This window comes from Manacus candei, unplaced genomic scaffold (genome assembly GCF_025592945.1).
Source record: "Manacus candei isolate 608988 ecotype Guabito, Panama unplaced genomic scaffold, ASM2559294v1 h1tg000023l, whole genome shotgun sequence".
Classification (NCBI taxonomy): domain Eukaryota; kingdom Metazoa; phylum Chordata; class Aves; order Passeriformes; family Pipridae; genus Manacus; species Manacus candei.
Genome location: NW_026138071.1, coordinates 12,447,378 through 12,467,029, shown reverse-complemented (window position 1 = coordinate 12,467,029; position 19,652 = coordinate 12,447,378). Strand labels below are relative to the sequence as shown.

The 19,652-nt window shown below is 50.3% G+C and overlaps 2 protein-coding genes across 3 annotated transcripts in view; one reads left to right on the top strand and one right to left on the bottom strand.

Annotated features, from left to right (window-relative positions):
- The window catches only part of ITGA6 (integrin subunit alpha 6), a 130,343-nt gene extending 119,512 nt beyond the window's left edge, over positions 1 to 10,831 (bottom strand). For both annotated transcript variants that reach the window (XM_051787370.1, XM_051787371.1), the window contains exons 1-3: positions 10,766 to 10,831; positions 10,042 to 10,088; positions 6,943 to 7,024 (exon numbers count right to left, since the gene is read on the bottom strand). The gene's annotated coding sequence lies outside the window, so the exon portion shown is untranslated. The remainder of the gene's footprint in view (positions 1 to 6,942; positions 7,025 to 10,041; positions 10,089 to 10,765) is intronic.
- A 2,309-nt stretch (positions 10,832 to 13,140) lies between these two features.
- On the top strand, positions 13,141 to 15,236 carry DLX2 (distal-less homeobox 2). The gene is made up of 3 exons (XM_051787505.1): positions 13,141 to 13,496; positions 13,724 to 13,911; positions 14,176 to 15,236. Exons 1-3 carry the CDS (start codon positions 13,172 to 13,174, stop codon positions 14,488 to 14,490), a joined length of 828 nt encoding a protein of 275 aa, XP_051643465.1. The 5' UTR covers positions 13,141 to 13,171; the 3' UTR covers positions 14,491 to 15,236.
- The last annotated feature ends 4,416 nt before the right edge of the window (positions 15,237 to 19,652 follow it).

Below are 19,652 nucleotides of genomic sequence, written 5' to 3'. Positions count from 1 at the left end.
ATAATAGAGAAGAAGCTACTTAATTTTATAAAAGAAACTGTTTTGAATTAAAATATTTGTTAAAACCATCACTCTCCAATCATGATCAAGCACAATTCAGAGGTATAAATCCAGGTAATCTCGAAACTGAAAGCACCAAGTAAGAAGGATGAAGCTTCTTTTAAGGAATTTGGCAGATATATATCAGCTAAGGAAAAACAAGGTTAGAGAGTTTCTACTCCTTATTATGACTGGTGCTCAGTCAAAATTGGCAGTAGCTAATCACAGCAAGAGTAAGTGAAAGTACTCAGGCTCAAGAACTAAGACACTATTACACTAAGGAACACAAGGAAGAAGTTAAATATGCAGCCATGCACTCACACACACATCAATCTCAATCTCTTTGATGACTCAGCCAGTACGTAGCACTTCATCTATGATAAGCAGTGTATAATCTTGTTGCATAATGGTGTAGCCTGTTATTTCTATAAGTCTTCTGCTCTCACAAGTTTTACACAACTATGAAGCAGTGTTGTGGAAAGCATGCTGGCAGCAATACAAAGATCTCACTGGTGTGAAAGCCAAAGCCTTTGTTATAAACCGGGTGGTCAGACTGCCCAGTAATGCTGTTTGCTAATGCTATGCATTACCAAACACTGCTCCTCTGTGCATGATCTTTAAAGCTAATACTGTGTTTGATAGAGCAATATGTAATAATAATAGAGAATATTTCATTTAAGTAATCCATAAATCGATAGCTATGCTCTGCTATCCTAAGAAAGATATGTAACATGTAATTTCTACTGAAATGTAATTCCCAATTTATGATATTCAATGTTAGAGATACAAAACAAGTAGAACTACTAGCATCTATTAAAACAGCTTTCAAATTAGGTGGAGTCCAGATCTTTACTTGGGAACACATTGGTAGAGATTATACTAGACATCTGTGACAGTGCATTGCTCTTGTTTGAATTTTCCTGTACCTCAGAAGAGGTCACAGCATTACGAGTCTACTGGAGATCAGCCACATGGAATTGTGGAATGATTTGGGTTGGAGGGGACCTTAAAGACAATCTAGTTCCAACCCCTCTGCCATGGCTCGGGACGCCTTCCACTAGATCAGGTTTCTTCATCTCCTTACACCCATCCTTAATGTCCCCACATTGCACAAGTCCCACTGGCTTTGCCACGCTTGTCCCTGTAAGTCCAATGCCCTGCCAGGGTGGATACTGGAGCAGCTGGCCCCACTGAGGAGCAGGGATCATGATGCAGAGCCCTCCTCTGCAACTGTTTTGGGTGGATGGGAGTCTCCCTCCTGACTCCTGCCCCCTTTAGGCATTTCCCCAGGGCCATAGGCAGCATGACAGGGAAGTGAACCTTAGCAGGAAGGGATGCCAGTCCCTGTGGTTGTACACAGCTCATATATCCCCCACCCTAACTCCAGAATTCCAAAACAATGCTCTTTGCCCAAAAACTATACTGAAAATGACACACAGACAGACTAACAAAACTACTGAATTTCACATTTTCTGTATTCAACAAGTTATATAAGAGAAAACACAAAAAACCAGCAGAGGTTGTAAGCTGTAGATCTTTATGCTACATTCAGGATGATTTTCCAAAGTCTTGTTCTCCCAGAAGATGTGATGCCAGAACTTTGGAAGCACCCCAAGAAATTAAAAGTTTGTCAACTTCAGGTGAAGTACTAATTTAAGAAACAAGCCAGGAGAGGCATATATTTATAAATCTACAGTGCAGCCAAGTGGACACATTTAGAAAGCACTAATCCATTAATCATCTCGTCACAATAGTGATGTTTGTTCAAGAGATACTGCCATGCTCCAGTGACAAATACACCAGACACACTTGGCAACAACATGGTTTTGGAGTTTCAGTTTCATGCAGAAGAAAGTTCAGGCATTGCTCCTTCAGGCAACAGTGGAAATACCCGATGCAAATAACCAGGGATGCTTCTCTTCATGAAGGCTGTGTGCAGATTAAGTCCAAACACTACCTCCAGAAAACCTCCTGAAGGCACTGCATTAAGTCTGCAATATGGTTGCTATTCCCTCTGTAGATTCTGTAGAGTATTGTCTGAGATTTCCTGATATTACCCCTAAGCACAGCTTAAAGCTACTTGACAAAATTGTTAAAACTATTTTTCACATTTTTCACGAAGACTGTTGTGGTTTACATTGACTCCAACTTCAATCATCCATTTTCAGTAGTGCATAATGGCAGGGAATAAGGATGTAAGAGTATAACCATTGCTATTGTAAAAGAGATTTTTCTGTTGGCTTTCATAAGTATACAGCTGTATTTTTTACCTTCAAGTACCATAACCAGGGAGGAAGACTAAGCCTGCAGAACCTCCCGTTAAAACTGCCAATGCACATTTGTGTATGTGTATGAACTAAGTATTGTTATGTATCATCGTGCAATTAAGCAACAGACATGATGTATATTTGTTTTTAAATGTCTTTTTAAATGTAACTGCATCCTTAACAACTTCCATGAGAATGTGGCTTACCCTTACAGTAAAAAAAAAAAACCCAACACAAACAAACAAACAAACAAACAAACAAACAAACAAACAAACAAAAACAACCTCCCCAAGAAACAGTATAAGAAAGGAAGGATACAGCAATGAGAATTTAAAACTAACAGAAATTCAAGAGATGATGCATCACTGACTTTCTGGCTAAACAATAGACACCATATTTGTGTTAAAAACAGCACATCAACTCTATCAGGTGAGTTGCTGCTGTCAAAAAAGAAACTGTGTGAGAGGCAACAAGAAAACAGCTAGCTGTCAGACATGTCACCTGAAAAAATAAAGGTCCAATTTATTTACCTCCCTGTAATATGCTTAAGTAACTGCTGGGCAGCATATGAGGGGGAAAAGGCAGTTATTTGTCTACCTTTGCTATCGGTTCACCAAGTAAATCATCAATGGTAATACATTAGTTGAAGCTTGGTATTTCTTTGAAGAACTGCTAATTACAGTGTAAGGTTATTATCAAGTCTCTGCAGAACAATGCAGAGAACCATAATGAGTTCACAAGGTCATGCAAACCAGGGATCAAAAAAAGCATATTTTTGTTTGAAAGACAGATACTCCCACAAACTCTTAACTTACTTCTATCCAATTCTCCCCAGAACAGTGAGGACACTTTTAGAATTCAAAAGTATTTCATGTCTTCTTCACGCATAACAAAAAAGAAGTTTAATAACAGGAAAGCAAGCTCTGGTTCAACTTAACAGCAAATCTCTGGACTTTAAAACACATTGGTCCCTCACCTCATTTGAAAGTGCTCTCTCCTTCCCATTCCCCCTCCAACATCAGGTAACTTTCACACTCAACAGTACTCTCTTCTCCCCTGCCCAGCTTCCCTACCACTGACATAACATCAGAATTCGATATGTAAAAATCTGTAAGGCCACATGCCAGGTAAGTACCAAGTGGCAGTCACAGCTAGTTACCAGTTAGAGGAATGCTTCTTGTCACACTTATTTTACCATGCCAGAGTTTGCCAGGAAAGATCTGGTTTCATCACTGAATGACTGAAAGGTCAAAGACAGAACTTCCTTCTCAGTCAGAGGGCTGGAGTCTGCCTGCCAACAGAGCTGTACTGGCACAAACCTAGTGGAAATGTGCCCTCTCCTGGAAGAAAGCTTATTTTCCTGACAATGTGGCTATGAACACACCTTCCTATCTGTCTCTGCTCCTGGGTTTTGTCAAGACTGGACCAGCTAACATAAAGCAAATCACTTGAACACACAGTGTTTCCCACCCAGTTCTTCTTTCCCGAAATCAAGCTGGCTGAGGACATGGCATACATTTCTTCAGGTTGGAGACAGCAACATCCAAATCCCCATTCCCACAGCAAGCTGGGAGCTGCTATATTCCAACCACAGCACCACTGTGCCACACAGACACACAGAGAGCCGAAAGAGTCACACTATCATTGCCATACTGTAGATAGAGGGCCTGAGACTGCATTTCTTATTACTGCCTTTTCCTAATTTAGAGGGCCAGATCCATAGAATGAGATGGGCAATGTAACCTGAACCCATCCACACAGGAACTCCATATCCTGCTTCATTCCTGTCAGGTAATGAGAAAATGAGAGAATTCATAACCTCTGTGCAGCTAGCTCTCTCACTAAAAAATTACACTAATTATTCCTCATTCCAGGGAGGTATGTGTATGCAAGAAGGAAAAAGAAAGGCAGCAACCAAGGGGACACAGAGAGTCTTCTGAAGCAAACTTACAACGCTTATACTGTATAGTTTATGTCTGACGGGCAATTATTCCTCCAATATGTGCTGCCTCACATTGTTCAAGAGCAACTGTTCACAGCTTCAATTAAAGCACAGAAATCCCCTGTTTGTAGGGTAGCATTTTCCTTTGCTGCAGTGCACTTAGTAATGCATTTAACTCTTCAAAGCACTAAGATTCATACAGCAGGATTCTTGAATTAGCAGCACTGCAGGCTCCTTACAAACCTGATCACTCAGAGTTCAAAAGCCCAGTTGCCCATGCATGACCCTCCCAGCTCACAGGGAGCTTGCACACACTGTATTGCAACTGCAGCCTTTCAGTTCCAAAAGCACTGAGAAAGTTTTATCTACTTGGTGATTAGCTTTCATCACTGGATCCCTTCATATCAGTCAGTGCAAGAGTTCAAAGACAGGTCCAAGTCAAGATTTGCAGCCTCTGGATACACAAGAGTCCCATTGTTTTGAACAATTATCCCCACTAACAACTCCATCGGAGTTTTTTCTTTCATGCAAAACTACCTCTGATGTCAGTGAGCCAAATGACTAAGCAGGCAGCAGTAGCAGTAGTATGAATCAGGTCCAGTGGGAATCTTGCACATACTGAAGTGGATGACAGCATATGCTTCCTTTATAAAAATACTGTCATAAAAAACACAGATACAAAAAAGCCAACTTACATTCCACATAAAACACCCAAAAGGTATAGCATGCTGGAAAAGAGAAAACATTTGTCTCCCCTGAAGCTCTTTCAATAATAAACGCATATACAATCACATAGATTCGTGCAGCATGTCCTCATGGACAAGAATAGATTTAGATTATATGTTGAGTGCTGTACTCCAAGCTTACTTCTAAGAGCAGTTCTTGAGAAAGTAAGTTCAAATTCACTAAGTCCCGAGGAAGCACCTCTAGTGAAATGCCAGTCATCTGTTGTTTGCAGCACAATTACTGTAGTTATTCAGGCAAGTCTGGCCTATAGAGCTATTGGTAATAGGACAGACAATCCAAGCCTGGAAGTTACCAGATAAACAAGACTGCAGAATACTGCTGGTACTGCAACATTCAATTCAATAAGAAAAGGCAGGCGTGCCACTGATACAAAAATGTAATTCACAGCTCCTGCACTGTAGAAAGGACAAACAAAAGCAGTAAGCTGCTCGGGAAAGAAGAGTTTCTTCTTCAGGCTTTCCCAGAAGGCTGAATGGCCACATGTATGTAAAAAGGTATCATTGTGGACGTATGTCTGCTCGTATCCAACTTACAAGGGCTCACTGCTTGAATTTTCAGGCACAACGGGCTACCCAAAATGTCATTGTTTCTCATCTAAGATACTGACTTCAAAACACAGGTTGTGATTTTCAGAAGTGCTGAAAATCCAAAGCAACTGGATATAGGTAATGTAGCTATAAAAAATTCCTAAGGAAAGCATTGATGCCATAGCCTATAGGTAACAGCATGGTCTTAGTAAAACAAACTCAGGAGTACATTTTAACATGAAGTCCCAGCCTTAACATAGAGCTCCTTATGCTTTATACTTTTATACAATCATAGAATGATTTGGGTTGGAAGGGGCCTTAAAGATGACCTAGTTCCAACTCCCCTTGCCACGGGCAGGGACATCTTCCGCTAGACCAGGTTGTGCAAAATCCTGTCCAAACTGGCCTTGAACACTTGCGGGGATGGGACATATATCCTTGTGCAGTATCAGCCACGGTCTGATCCATCACATACAGTACTTACAGGGTTTTGGGACACATACACTATTCAGAAGCCATGGTGTAAGTTTTATGTAGCTATTCTCTGCACCAGCTTCCCACTTAGATACGTTTATTTTGCAGAATGACTCACTTCTCCTTAAATTAAACCACTTCCATTGTAAGCCATCCTAATAGCCCAAAAACATTACTTTTACTTTCACACCTTAGTGTATTTGACACCACCAGCATTGTTCAAACAAGTCCTTAGATAAGTATGCCCCTTCACTTTCTTGGTCAACATGAGATTAGCTCAGTTGTTTACAGCATGGTGCTAATAACTGCAAGGTTGTGGTTTTGATCCCCATATGGGCCGTTCGCTTAAGAGTTGGACTTTACAATCCTTGTGGGTCCCTTCCAACTCAAAATATTCTGTAATTCTGTGAACATGCAAACCACTGGTAGTAGGCTTTTAAAAGTGGGCAGCAAATTACCTTTCTGAATAAATTTTCATTCTGATTTGAGCAACCAAACTGCACTCACATGGAATGAATAACTGTTACTTATAAAAAATCAAGTCTTGTCCATTCCCAATCTTTGGAAGTTAAAAGAAAACTCAGACCTAAAGCAACCAAGCAAAGCAATTCCTTTTTTCTCTTCTACCTCCATCTAGATGTTAATTGGCTGGCCTGCCACATAAACATTTGAAATACGAAAATAAATGTGAAAACCTCTACAATACAAAATATCATATTTAAGAAATATGTCAAGCTCTGTACTACAGCATAAACAGCCTATGAGGATGTATCAGCACGGAACAGTGGGGACATCCTGTGGCCACTTATATTCTTTACACTTTAATGTTCACATTATTATTTTTAATGCATTTGTTCAATGATTTTAGCAAATTACATGCAAAGTCACTTAATAACATGAGAGGGCCCAAAGGCAAAAGAATTTACTTAATTAACTTCCCACCTACCACTTTATATAATCTCTTCTCAGAAGTTGCTGTGCTGTCTCTGATTTCAAGATCTTTTCTTCTGGGTTATATACCTTCTGAGCTGAAAAGAAAAAAAAAATAAGGAGCTTGAGCTGGTCTAGATGACAACACTAACCCCTCACAGCCATGTATATAAGTAAAAAACAACATTCTAATTTAATTTATTTAGATTTACAGCAGTGTTCATAAAAGGCATGTACTTCTCAGATCTAGGCATTCTGCCAACAGGAAAAATACTATGAGATTAAATACATGTGCAGAGCACCTGCCAATATTGTAAGCTAAGCAACTGCAAGAAAACAAAAGGCCAGCAACTCTTGTGAATCTGAACACACTTCCTTTCATCCCCTTCCCTCCAAGGAAGGAACAGTTTCAAGACAGATATGTGTGCAGACTATGAGATTTGAGTGTTCCTCGCAGACAAATTCTCTCTGTTTTCATACTTGCACAATGGACTTCAGCTATACGCTTGAAGAAAAGGTTCCCTAGCCAGTTCACGGGACAACTGTGGCTTTACCACTCAAGATCATATTAATGTACTCACTTCTGATCATTTTGACTTCATCACTTTTAAAAACAAAAAGCAAATTAACTTCAAGGGCAATTAATTTGTAAGTTTTATATGTGCATATTTTCTCACTACAGGGAAGAAGAACATTTTCTTTTACATTTGCAACTTCAAGCAATTCAACATCTCTACTTAAGCTGCCTACAAAAGGCTGGGGATAGCCAGTGCCAAATCCCAGAGCATATATCCAAGTGTTCCCAAGAAGAAGCTCTGCAGTTTGCATGGTCCACAATTTGAGTCAATTTAGTGTGGCATTCCAGATGGAAATGCAACCATGTACATCCCCGAAGTGTGTTGCAGCTGCATAATCCATTTAGGAGATCTGTTCCTGTACATATCTTCTTCAAAGTGAAAGACACATCTCATCCTTCCAAGCAAGACATTCATGTTTTCCATCAGGAATAGACCTGTTATTTGCCAGTCAGAGGAGGTGCCTCAGGCAGTTCACAGGCACTACAAATCAAAATTCATCCAACCACACTGAGGTGATACAGCATTTCTGAGCTCCAAATACCATTGTCCACTAAACTGAACCTTTAAAATAATCACACTGGAGCTAAAACCAAAGCAGTCTAGGTTATTCTCAGTGTTGAACAGTTTACTTTACTGTGCTTAGACTGCACAGGTAAAGGTTGTACAGATGTTACAGTCAAGGCAAAAAAATCTGTTCTCCACTACCTGTGCAAAACAAGAATTCATAATTATCAGTTTATAATTATCAACTCAGTCTAAATCTGCTCCCACAAAATACGCCTCTCAGCTTCTCTCACACTTGTCATCAACAGCAATATTAGAAATTATCTAGTGATTCATCTTGAAAGCATTTGTCATGCATGCTCATACTAAAGATTTTTTTCCCATCTAAATATTCACATACAAAACACTTTCAACAAAGATGTAGCTGTGAGCTGAACCGGAGTTTGCCCAAATCCACTGTAAAGTGGACTCGTAAGCACTTGTTCCAGAGTATACATGTACCTCAGCCACGATTACCCAGCCTGTGGCTGGTTAACATTCCCATAAAACACTAGTAAAAAGATTACTTTCTAGCTGTTCTACCAATCCCACTCTACTAAAAAACCCCCAACATACCACATAGCTTTTGTCAGTGGTATTACTTATGATACATCTGGTAAAAAAAAAAAATACCTGGAAGCACCAGAGGTGATCAGAACAGCATGAGGGCCCCACTTAAGCACAGGGTAGAATTTCACATTCTTAAAGGAGGCAAGAGGGACTGCTTGGGCATGCTCTGCTTTATTCCCAAAACCCACTGCCACTTACAAAGATTGCTGCTCTACTGCCTTCACATTGTGCACACAGACCTTCCTTCTCACCCCCACATCATGCATCTGTAGCAATAATTAGACCTATGAATGTGCTAGTATTAGACACTCACCCCAATGCATCAGGCTGTGCACTTGCCCACCATTGTACAAAGAAACAACTGAGAAACACCTGTGCTAAATAACACCAGACTAATCCACTATTAAAAGTCACAGTTTGTGCTCCAGTCTGCAAAGGTTTCTACTGAAGAAAGGTGCTGAGCTGCCAGTGAATCATCACTGAAAAAAATAATCTGAGACCACGACAGCTTAATAAATAACTCTGAAAGGATTTTACAGAGCCCATGTCTCCTATCACGCTTGTATAAGCTGTTTACAACAAGGGGCTAAGAAAGGAATCCTCAGGGAGCCACACAAGGGGGCATATTCTTCCCAGAAGAGTTATGTGATTTTTGATATGAAGTAATCTGATGTATAGATGAATGAGACAATAAACAGTTTTTGGAGAGGAAAATGATTACGCTGGATTCTGAAACTAAGCACAGCAGGCAGCAGGCTTACAGAGAGGTGTTGGAAAGACTCATACGATTTCCTAAAAGGTGATATGCTTAATCCCTCAGAAAAGGAAGATTTAACTGGTACCATCACTCTAAAATGTAATACCAGATCTCATAGGTACAATGCAAGGATAAACCCTTCTCATGGCTTCATCTGGCACATGATTTAAATTACTCTTCTATTATTAAGGCAAACACTCAGGACTATACCACGCATTATATATATCACCATAAATCCACTGGAAAGCATTTCCCTTAGCCATGAAAAGAAATCCATACTTGTTGACATGCCACCGCAGTAGAGACTACTGTCCAATTACTTTTGTGCAACATTATCAGAAATAACAGGCCTATCTCTCAAGATTCACCACATTCCTACTGAAGTGAAATGGTTCAGCCCAATGTGCATCATAATGGGAAAAATAATATTAAAAAATACACCAGATTAAAAATTAATCTCTTTGTTCATGCTAAGTGTGGTTCTCTTCAAGTGAAGCTGGAGAGAAGACATTATGGAACAACTTGCTCTGTTGATCCCTAGGTAAAATCTATAGAATGTATATGGAGTGAGAATAGCAGCCTTTAAGTGCTTTCACGTTTTTCTCAGATGAAGTCTATTCTAGAAAGGGAATCATAGAAATAATACTTAATAAAAAAGAAAACATACCAACCAGGAGTTACTGTAGCCATTTCTATGAGTCATATACAACGGCCCTGTTAAAAAAAAAAAATACAAGCTGATCAGTTGGAGATGATGATTTTGAAGACTGATGGTCCTTTTTTTGTGTTTATACACACTGTGTTTAGTATACTTGATAAACAAAATATGTCCACAGTCCTACCAGCATGAGGTGCTTCTACAGAAAACAAGTCAACAACAACAAAGTCAGCTCAGTTGTTTTGTAGCCTCTGGCAATAAGTGCTGTATATTTATATAAACCTCACAACCAAACCTTTTGAACACTGAACTGCTCTGCAGTGAGAAAGCAGGCATCTTTTTCCCATGTGCAACTGACTCACTAATGTCCATAAGACACAAAATTTGTATCACCCAAACATTCCTTCTCACGGAATATAAATAATAACACCAAAAACAAGCAGCACTGACGAGTAGTGAACAGCAGGTATACAAAACACTCCTAGTTCTCTGAGTTTTATCTCACACCCCAGTCTCCCTGGGTCCTTTCTAATTACCCATCCATGTAACATTCACAATTCCCAAAGCAGAGGCAAAAAAGTAGAATTAAAATCATTAGCGTGACATGAGAACATGAAAACACACAAACGTGGGCCAGCCTGATGCCATTATTTTTTAAAACATCTTGCTAATACAGTGACTGATTCAGAGAAGTGTGTTTTAAAACATTCAAGGCAGTCAAGTTGTCTCTTACCTAATACAACCCTTCCTCCTTCCTTCCTGCTGCCTGATGTCTTCCTCTATCATAACCTGCTCAACTTCGCAGTTCAGGGAGTCATACCTTTATTTATACAAGTTGTTTAAAACAACTACCTCACAAGAAAAGTTCAGTTAGAAATACTAAAATCAGATCTACAAGATCAGCCATGTGAATATATGCATAAGTAACTCCCCAGTGGTCATTCCACCCATTCTCTACCTCCACAGAAGCAAAACAAACTGCAGGAACAAAGCTGTAAGACTTTGGAGCAGCTACCATGTAACAATTCATTTAACTTTGTGAGCCCTGCACTAACTTATGAGGAACAACTTGCATGAAGTAAACAAAAAAGCTGAAGTAAACAAAATCATGCCCTTTACTTTTTGTATAGATCACCATGCACATGCATAGGGCTATACGGCACGAAAATATTTAGTTTAATTAAAAAACAAAAATTGCCACATAGAAGGACAAATTCCCGAGTAAGTCATTTGCTTTATTAAATCCTATGATGAGATAATATAAGATGACATGTCCTTTCTTCTTTGTATTTCTTAAAACCATCTCGCATGCTTCAGATTGCCCTGTCTGTTGACAGTCACCAAACGCTGTCTGTCCCTCTCCCGCGCCAGCCAGCGGCTGTTTCAGGCTGCCGGCCCACGTCCAGCAATAGACAGAAATAGTCCTACAAATATGACACCTGGGACAGCAGTCGCTCAGACAGCGGGTTGCAGGAACCGGCTTTCTTTTGCACTGAACATCAGCTATATTTGGGAGAGTGAGCAGGACGTGAGCCACTGCTGCGGGCGCCGGGCCCCCCCCCGTGACCGCCGCTGCTCTTTCCCGGCCGCCCCCGGGCCCTCCCGGGCTCCGCTCGCCCCAGCAAGGCCGGACGCCAGGTCCCGGTGGTGCCATCCCGGGCCCTGGGCACGTCGGTTGCCGCGGCGGCCGCGCCCCGGGCTCACCGCCGGCCCGGCCGAGAGCCACACCTCCCGCAGTCCCGCTCCCGGAGCCACCTGCCACTGCCGCCGACGGTCCGACCCGGCCCAGCCCCGCTCCCTCGGGCCCGCCGGGCACGGACGGCCCGGCCCCGCCGCGCTCCGCTTCAAAGCGGCCGAGGCCGAGCCGCGGCCCCTGCGCCGTGAGGGCGCGGCCCCGCCGGGCGGGGCGAGCGCGAGCAGGGTCCTGAGGGGGCACGCGCGGGGCTCGCGGGGGCGCCCCGCTGCCCCCTCGGCCTTGAAACAACGCCACGGCGGCCCGTCTCTCTTTTTTTTAGCCTTTTTACCTTTTTTTATCCATTCGCAGCCACCTTCGCACCAGTGCCGCCTCCCTCCCTTCCCTCACTGAACACCCGGGAGGCTCCCGCAGGGACGCGGCCGCTCCCCGCCCGGCAGCCGCGCGCGGTCCCGCTGCGCTGCGGGACAGTCCAGCGAGGGAGAAGACAAGAATAAAGTTCCGAAGCGCTTCCCAGCGCCCCTGAGACACTACTCTGGCCGCTGCCCCCCGGCGCTGCCCCGGCAGAGGGCGGCCAAGGACAGCGCCGCCGTGCCCGCCCGACAGGCGCCCCGATGGCCCCGGTGCAGCCGCCCGGGGCAGAGATACGGGCGGCTGCTCGGGGGTGCCTGGCACCACCGGCCCCGCCGCCGTGCCTGGGCCACAACAACGCGCCGTTCGCGGCTGCCGCGTGTCGGGACGGCCCGTGGGTGCCGCCAGCAGCTGCTGTGTGAAACACACGCGTAACGTTGCGGAGGTTCCGCTGGGAAGCGCTGCCGCTCTGGCACGGAGAACGGGGTGCTGATCTCCCCCGATGTGCCCGTTCTCCCGGGGATTAGAACACCTGAGAGGGACCCCCGAACGCGGCGCTCCCAGCTCGGACTGCAGCCAGGCGCGCCCGCGTGCAGATATCGCTCACGGGAGGACCCTGGGGTCGCCGACCGGTCGGGAACATACACGGGAGGCACAGCACGGCAGAAAAAGCCAGGCCGAGCCGCAGACCCCAACGCTCGCCGTTGTGGGTCGGACCGCCCCGTCCGACCATAGGGGCGGCGGCCTGAGCCGCACGACGGGGACCGAGAGGGTCCCACTCCCCGGGAGGGTCCCACTCCCTGGCCCCGCGGCCGCTCGTCCCCGCGTGCCGCGGGCCCGAGGGAGCGGTGCGGGCGGGCTCCCCATTGGCCGTTGCTAGGTGACGTGCGCCGCGCCACGTGACGCGTGTTAAATGCCGCGGCGGCGGCGCGCGGCGCGCAGAGCCCGTCCCGCGGGCGCGGCGGGAGCGCGGCTGCACCGCCCCGGCGGAGCGCGGGGAGCGCCGGGCATGGTGGCGCGGCTCTGAGCGCCTCGCCCCCGTGGAGACGGCCCTGGGGCGGTGGCGGCCTGTGCCCCGGCGGGCGGGGGCGCGGGATGACCGGGGTGCTGGAGAGTCTGGTGCCGGACATGCACGCCAGCCAGATCTCCGCTGGCAGCTACCACCAGCACGGCGGCCTGCATAAGCCGCAGGAGTCCCCCACTCTGCCTGTCTCCACGGCCACCGACAGCAGCTACTACACCAACCAGCAACACGGGGCGGCGGGCGGGTCGCCCTACGGCCCCGTGGGCTCCTACCCCTACGCGGGCGGCGGCGCCGCCCCCTACTCTGCCAAGGCCGCCTACGACGTGGGCTACGCGGGCGCCTACGGCTCCTACGGGCCCTACGGCAGCAGGGCCTCTCCGGCCAACAACGACTCTGGTACGTCCGAACCCCGCGGGGGACACAGCTGAGTGAGCCGCCGGGAGTCCGGCGGTCCCCTCTAGGCCTGGCGAGGAGGCGGTCGGGGCCCGAGAGCCGGGGTGGGCTGGGAGAGCGCTCGTTCTCGGCGGGTCGCCCCGACGGGGCGGGCGGTGATACCGCGCTGCGGGCGGGCCCCGGGGCGGCGAGGGCGCCTTCCCTTACCGGGGTCGCCGTTTCTGCCGCAGCAGAGAAGGAAGACTGCGAGCCGGAGATCAGGATCGTGAACGGGAAGCCCAAGAAAGTGCGGAAGCCCCGAACCATCTACTCCAGCTTCCAGCTGGCCGCTTTGCAGCGGCGCTTCCAGAAAACCCAGTACCTCGCCCTGCCCGAGAGAGCGGAGCTGGCGGCCTCCCTCGGCCTCACACAGACGCAGGTAGGGCTCTCCCGCCGCGGGGCCACGGGCGCGTCTCGCCCCTCGGTGACCGTTCGCCCTCCGCGGGGGTCTGGGAGGGAGGCCGGCCCACGGCGCCTCGACGGCCCAGGGGCGGGAGTGCGGGCGAAGCGGTAGCGCCGCCGAGGCAGTGCCGGGACTCCTCGGGCCTGCGAAACCTGCGCGTCCCTGCCCCGCCGCGGGCGACCCGGGCGCCGGGACGGCGCCGCAGAGGCTGCGGGCGCCTGACCCTCTCTTTCTCCCCAGGTGAAGATCTGGTTTCAGAACCGCCGCTCCAAGTTCAAGAAGATGTGGAAGAGCGGAGAGATCCCAGCGGAGCCGCCTCCCCGCCGCAGTGCTTCGCCGCCGTCCCCCTCCTCGCCCCCCGCCTGGGACTTTGCTCCGCATCCGCGCACGGCGGGCGGCGCCGGCACCGCCAGTCCCAGCCCCGCCGCCGCCTTCCTCGGTAGCTACTCGTGGTACCCGCCGGCGCCCGGCGGCCCGGCGCACCTGCCGGCGGCCGCTCCCCTCCCGCAGCCGGCGCAGCCCCCGCACCACCACGGCGGCGGTAGCATCTTCTAGGCGCTGCAGAGACTTGAGTCCCCGGGTCGCGTCCGGCAGCCGCGGGGCACAGAGATGCCGCCACTGGTGTTTTGGTGAAACCTGGCTCCGGCCGTTCCGGCGGAGAGGAACCGCTCCGTTCCCCGTCCCGCCCCGTTGCCGCCAGCGGCGGACCCCATGTGCGTTCAGCCCCGTGGGTCCGCCCTCCCGCCGCCAAAACAACCACGCTGCGGAATAAGCACCCACGTCCTTCCCTTCGTCCTTCTTCGTCCTTTCCCCCGGCGTTTCATCAAGCCACCGGTGCAGAACTATGGTTAACTTTATTTTTTATTTTCTTAAAATTGATAGGTGCCTTTGCGGATAACCTCACCTCGATGTTGGGGATTAAAAAATAAAACGATAAAAAAAAGATAAATAATTTTTATATGTAGATTTGAAACAGAAGCCCCCCGTGTTTAAGGTATCCTTTTTAGCCGTGAACGAAATCGTCCGGCGGGGGTGGGGACTGGTCTCAGGCGGCGGTGCCGGCGCGGCTCCCGCCCGTGATCTGCCTCCGGGCGGGTTTCGTGCCCCGACGGGGCTTCCCCGGGTCGGGCGCCGAGCCGCGGCGAGCCCTCGCCTCCACCACCACCGCCCCGCCGGCAACCTTGCCACTAACCCTTCCCTTGCGCCGTTTGATGTCTAGGATCGTGGGGGGAAAAAAAACAGGGTATTTTTTGTTATTTATTATGGATAACTTAAACACTCTTTAATGTTTCTTTTACAATCAGCAGAGATTATTTAAATAAATTATTGTTTCCATGGTGCCCACGCTGAGTTTATTTGGGGATGGGAGAGGTTGAGGGTGTCGATCCGGACCCGGGCGTTCGCTGCGTCCCCTCCACCCCCTCCCCCTTGCAACTGTTGCCGCAAGTGTGCAACTTCCCCCCTTCTTCCCCCTTTTCCCATCTACAATAAAATCTCGCCCCTGCCAGTCTTCTCGGCGAGGCCATGAATCACTCAGCGCTGCCTGCAGCAGCCTAGAGCCGCCCTCCCTCTCCCCTCCCCCGCCTGCTGGCGCCAGTGACATTTCACCCGGGACAGAGTCCTGCCGTTTCCCGGCTTCCCAGACAGTCCGGAGGGGTTTGGGGCAGGGCCGTGTCCAAGGACCTCAGTACTCCTGGAGCTGGTCCCCGGACGCAGCCCTGCCCCAGAGACATTTCGCTGTGCCCCTCTGGCTGTGGCACCCAGGCCAGCAGCCTGTGTGGGAGCTTTGCTTGAGCCGGAGCTGATGGCTGCCCCCGAGCCGCTCTGTGGCTCTTCGAGGGCTGGAGGCACCGACTGGACCTCTCCAAGATGTGCCCCTGGAGGACTGGACCCCTTAGGATGTTCCTCTCTGGGATGCAGCCCCTCAGCCTCCACCCTTCATAGCTCCTCTGGGATGTACCCCACGAGGATAGGATCCCTCCAGGCTTAACTCTTTTTCAGGCTGCACCCCCTCCCAGTTGCACCTTTCTGAGACGTATCCCTCGAGGGGTGGACCCCTCCCTGATGTAGCCCGCTGGAATGCTCCATTCCACTCCATTCCATTCCCTGCACCCCTCTGAGCTGAACCCTCACTTTATGACCTCGGCTGCAGCCTTCAGGGCTGCCGCTTCTAGGGATGCCCACCTTCCAGCTGTGCTCTTCCAAGCTGTAACCCTGAGGGGTGCATCCCTTCGGGCTGCATCCCTAGAGATCCTAGTGCTGGAAGAAGCAAAAACGGATGGGAGGGGGGGTCTCCGGCCCTTGTCGCCCCACCATCCTTGGAGGTGGAGGCAGCAGGAGACAGAGCCATGAGGAAGATCCCGCTGCAGACAAGATGATGAAGAGGCCCAGAGTAGCTTGGCCGGGGTAGGGAATGCGCAGCCTGGCCGAGACTCTTCCGACAGGCCTTGGCATGAGGAGCTCGGGCGGGGCCGGGGAAGGCGGAGGGGGGCGGCCCCACAGGAGACACGTCGGGAGGAGTGGGGGAGGCGGGAGGGCAGATTGCTCCTGAGAGCCTGGGGAAAGCTTGGGGGCGAGAGGAGGCGGGGGTCGAAGGAGGAGTGAGGAAAAGAGAAGAATGAAGGGGGGGTGTTGGAAGTCGGGTGCAAAGGAAGCGAGAGGAGGGAGCGGGAGAGACAAAGGGGGAAGCGGCAGCTGCCCTCCGGTCCCGGCGCTGACCCGGCGGCGAGGACGCGGAAGAGAGTCCAGAGCCGCCCCAGGAAGCAGAGGGGCCGGCCGCATCTCCCCCCTCCGTCACCCTCCCGCCGGCCGCGGGGAGACCTCAGCCCCGACTCGGGCCGGGGGATAAAGGTTCCCCGCTGGCGTGCGGCGAACCGTCGGGGCGGCGGGCGTGGAGCGGGGCGGCACGCGTGGAGACAGGGGCTGTGTCCCCAGCAGCGCGGTGTTTCCGCGGACCCTGGCGGAGGGAGGAGGGGGGGATGTGGGATACACCCCTTTGGCAGGTGACAAGTTTTGCTAAACTGATCGTCCGAGATGCACGAGGAGACCGTGGGCGCGGGCTGAGACGGAGACGGTTCCCTTCCCGTTCCCCGCCCCGTCGTTTTTACAGACGCTTTTCTCAGTTAAATAAAGTTCCCCCCAAACACCTGCGCCCAGCGTCTCCAGCCCGATGCAGCAGTGCTGTGCGGTGTGTGGCCCCGTGGGGTTGGGCAGGATGTCGACAGCCGCGTGGGGTTCCCGGGACGGGACCTACCCAGCGGGGGACGCTTGTCAGCGGTCGGGGAGCAGAGCACACCGCACCCAGGACGGGGCCTCCGCGCTTTCTTTCTGCTATTTAGTTATTTAGTATTTTATTATTTATTTATTACTATTTATTTGCTGTCTGCTAGCAGCGGTTCTCTCTGGGCTATCTGCACATGGTGTATGCGATGGGTTTTCCGTGTTTCAGCATCCCCGTATCTCCCTGAGCCCTTCTAGCCTCCTCATTTCGCCCACTGCTCGCATCCTAAACGCAGCTCACACCGTGCTGGGGTCGGCGAAGGCAGGGGCGCGCTGCAGCTCCGCGCGTACCGCAGATGCATACGTATAGATATGTGCATGTTTGTAATCTGCTTTCTTCTTCTCTTTTCCTGTCCGATAGATGGGACAGGATCTATCTGTCCGATAGATAGGGCAGGCGCTGAGAACCATGAGCCCTCGCACAAGACACAGTGACGCGGGACTCGGCGGCCGGGGCCGGGCAGAGCCGCGGGGAACGGGATAACCGAGGGGCGACAGCTGCCCCGGCCCCCCCAGCACTCCGGGGAGCGCTGGGGAGCGGGGGAGGGAGCCTGGGGGGGGGGGGTCGGGACGATTCCACCCCACGTCCCAGCGCCGAGGGCCCCCCCGTCGGGAGCGGCTGAGCGGGGCCGGTCCCGAGGGGGCGGCCGGGGTAAGTGACAACTCCGCGGCCAGCCCTGTCCGGGGGGGCGGCCTGGCAGCCGCCCGGGCGAGAGGCACCCCTGCCTCCCCGGTGCACGGGCGGGGCCGGCCGGGCTTGTACCGTTGGGAGGCAATTTACTCATTTGCCCGGTGAAAAGAGAAAGCACGAGAAATTCAATTAAAGCGGCTCTGGCAAAAGGAGTTATTTGAGGCATGAATGTCTCCCCTAAAGCTGAAGCAATCATGTGGCATTAGACACTTCCGGAATCCTATAGCCAACTTGAAAAATCCCAGACCCCTTTTTTCCCTAATTTTTGCTCTGATCTGTAATTTTATCCACATTTGCACTAGTTTGAGCATTCTGGCTCTCCCATCTGAAAGCCTGCAATTACTATATAATTCTTCGCAATTTCACATGTCCTAATATGGACTGTAATTTTTGCGCAAGACAATTTCCTGCTATTTCAAGCATCAACATTGTCAAAGTTGTATGTACATAATAAATGGGAATATCAATGCATAGTTTTTAGCATAACATCTTGACTCCTCGATAATTATATCCGTTCGGAGCCTACGCAGAATTAGCCTGAATTGCATGGTAACTGCTGCTGCTTTAAAATTTTTAAAAATTACTCATAATTTTCCCAAAGATTACCAAGATCTCGAGTGCACAATGTCATCAGCGTAATGAAGAGTAAACATTTATGCTAATAATCTGCAATTTTTTTCATCAGCTATAAAGACAGAGGCTATATAGCAGAAAATTTCAGTCATATTCTGCAAGAGCAGAGCTGCAAAAAGGCTGCTGCGCTCAGAGGCATGTGCATCTCTGGGGGATCTCAATCCACATTTGCACTCTCAGGATATTATTATTGTGCTCGGCTTCATTTTTTTTTTCGCTTTCTTTCTCCCTCCCCTATCCTCTCCCTCTCTCACACACTCTCTCGCTCCTCTAACTTTCGTAGCAAAAAGCCGCGTTCGGTCCTTTGGTTTGTTGTAAAGCAAAGACTTGTGCCCAGAGCCTCAGGGACTGAGGCGGAAGGTAAGGGTGGCGACACAGGCTCCTTTCTCGCGGGGGTAGGTGAGTGCACGGGGCGCGACGTGGATGGATGCCCCGCGCGGGCCGCGAGAGGGGGGAAGCACCGGCGGCGGCTCCACCGGCCCAGTCTCCCTGCAAAACTTCCCGCCGGCGGCACCAGGGCGAGGAAGGGGAGCGGGGACGGCTCGCCGGGCGGCGGGGCTGCCGCGCCGAGCCGCGCCGGGGCATCCCGCGGGTCGTGCCGGGGCATCCCGCGGGCCGAGCCGCGCCAGCCGCGGAGCCAGCGCGGGCAGAGCGGCGCGGGGGCGGCACGGGGACCCTCCCGCCCGGGGCCGCCGCGGTGCCGGGGGCTGCGGCGCCGGGGAGCGCTCGTTTTCGGCGGCGGTTTTGTGGTGCGCGTTTGTCGGTTCCTTGCGGAGGGGTGCGTTACTGCCCGGTGCCCAGCCGGGAGCCGGCAGGGGAAGGCGCCGACGCCCAGGGGACATGGCACTTTTGCACGGGCATGAGAGCGGCGGTGGCGGCGAGAGCGGGGCAGGTGGGCGGCGGCGGGAAGAGCGGAGAGACCGGCGGCTGGGATTTCTTATCCCCCTCTGTCAAACGAAGGGAGCAAATTCGGAATGCAAACGGGCTCTGATATTTGATTTTTTTTCTAGTTTCAGGGGCCGCTCTGTGCTCTGCAATTAGATTGACACATGTACAACATCCCCAGCCATTGAAAGGGGTTCGCAGGGACACTCCAAGGGGATTTTTTTTTCCT